Source organism: Psammomys obesus, unplaced genomic scaffold (genome assembly GCF_907164565.1).
Source record: "Psammomys obesus unplaced genomic scaffold, mPsaObe1.curated_primary_1811, whole genome shotgun sequence".
Taxonomy (NCBI): Eukaryota; Metazoa; Chordata; class Mammalia; order Rodentia; family Muridae; genus Psammomys; species Psammomys obesus.
In genome coordinates this window covers 524,055-526,039 of record NW_026596129.1, presented here as the reverse complement: position 1 = coordinate 526,039, position 1,985 = coordinate 524,055, and the positions used below count along the sequence as shown (strand labels likewise).

Sequence of the window (1,985 nt, the reverse complement as noted above, 5' to 3'; positions counted from 1 at the left end):
AAAAAAAAACACAACTCGTACAAGTAAATACTCCAAAGTGCGTGGGAGGCGGCAATACCATGCCACGGGGGGTCGCACTAGGCTGGTTAAGTCTAACCCTCTTTTTCTGGGTGCAGAGAACAAATCTGTGATCTAAAAATTGAATTTTTTTCCCGAACGAGCATGGGCGCTGGAGATGAAGGCGAACGCAGGAGGGGGGAGGATTCCGCCTGCGCCAAGAGAACACATCCGCTGCCGCGCCAGCCCCAGCCCGCCGGGTAACGGTGTACGTCTGAAGTCACCACCGCCAGCGACATCCCCTCCCCCTCAGCAGTCGGACTGGAGGGTGTCTAAGTACCGAAATGCAACCTTTAAACACAGGAGAGTCCGGGGGTGTAAGAGCGGGGGTTGAAAAACCAAGGAAAAGCAAGGATAGCAAGGAGCGCAAAAGGAGAAGGAAAACACATCAGGGGGAGGGAGGAGGGGAGGGAGCGGGGGAGGAGGAAAGAGGGAGGGGAAGAGAGGAGGTATGGAAAAGATGGGGAAGCGAAGGGTTAGGAGAGAGATGGAGGGAACGCTTTGAGAACCCAGCGGAGTAACACTCACCAGTGTTGTACACGTGTAGTTCGTCCACTATCCCTTCGTTGCCGCCGCCAAACACCACTATGAGCTCCTTGATAGCGACGGCACGGTGGCCGTGGCGGGGTCGGGGCACGGGACCCGACCAACCCACCACTCGCTTCCAGCGGGGCTGCAGAAGCACCGCTGGCAAGTTGGCGGGGGAGACAGTCGAAGCCATAGTTCCGGTTAAGGATGCAGTGAGAAGAAGTCACTGAACCGGAGGGAGACCCTTAATTCTTCACACACCCCCTTTCGTCTAAAGCAGCTCTCACGGAGGAGCGGCTCCTTACACAGCAGTGGACGACTCCATGGAGGCCGCCATCTTAACTATCCTCCTTCTCTTTGGCTCTTCCCCCCTTCTCACTCGGCTCGTCTCCCTAAAAGCGCCTCAAAACTGTAGAGCACCTACTCCGGAGAATCTGGAGGCCACTGAGCGCCGCCGCTCTAACTATTTGCCCGGTTGCTCCCGCTTAGAAGCTCGGGCAGGAGGCTCTGGGAGCCGCCATCTTGAGCCGCCTCTCTCTCCTCCCTTCCTCAGTCGTAGCCCTCCCCCGCCGGAAATGGCGGAGCCCCGGCCCGGTTCCCACACCCCCAAGTCCCCAGCACTGGCTGGCTTCCGGGGCGGGTGGAAAAGAGCCACAAACGCTGCGGTTGTCTCGGGCCCGCCGGCAGTCAGACCACAATTGTGGAAGTCGCCATCTTGAGACTGTCCTGTTTCCCCACCCAACACTTAGTACAACCGTCGATCAAAAAAGTCCAACGTTCCTAAATAATAAGGACGGTCAGAGGCTGGCCGAACAGGCTTAAACTCCTGGATGCTGCTCGGGGGCCACACGCCGTAGGGCTCGTGAGGTTTCACACCTCTCCCTTGAGTCTGCCTCTGCCGTTCAGGCTGAGCCTGCTGCCCTGGGAGCCGCCATCTTGAGACTAGTTTACCCCTCCCCCACTATCTCTTCCTTCTGGAGAGTTCTTCCACGGCAAACCAAACGCAAGGCAGCGTACAATCCTCGCTTCCCGCCTTATGACTCCTTCCCACAGGAGCCGCTAGAAAGAGCAGGAGTGAGGCCCGAAGTGACAACTGTACGGCAGAAGGAGCGGTAACGGCAGGGCGCTCATGCCTCCTCCCTGGGAGCCGCCATCTTGTGTAAAGAAGTAACAACTAAACATGGCGGCGGTCGGGCGAGGGGGTGGAGTCAGGGAACGTCACCGCTCCCCCGCCATCGCAAGTCTCTGCCTGAGCCCTAGCCTCTTAAAAGACCCAAGGCTCCTAAAGAATTAAAGCTCTTCAAGAGCAGTCCGCTGTCTGATTGTGGGCGAGTCGGCGCTGCTGCGCAGTAGGATAAAGACAGCAGAGGTTCGGTCAGGTGCAGTAGCGCCCCGCCCTT

At 58.1% G+C, this 1,985-nt stretch overlaps 1 protein-coding gene across 4 annotated transcripts in view; it reads right to left on the bottom strand.

The window, feature by feature from the left end:
* Hcfc1 (host cell factor C1) overlaps positions 1-1,740 on the bottom strand; it is a 24,025-nt gene extending 22,285 nt beyond the window's left edge. For all 4 annotated transcript variants that reach the window (XM_055591787.1, XM_055591788.1, XM_055591789.1 and 1 more), the window contains exon 1: positions 586-1,740. In XM_055591787.1, the coding sequence (XP_055447762.1) occupies positions 586-778 (193 nt within the window). In that variant the 5' untranslated portion in view covers positions 779-1,740. The remainder of the gene's footprint in view (positions 1-585) is intronic.
* Positions 1,741-1,985: the final 245 nt, after the last annotated feature.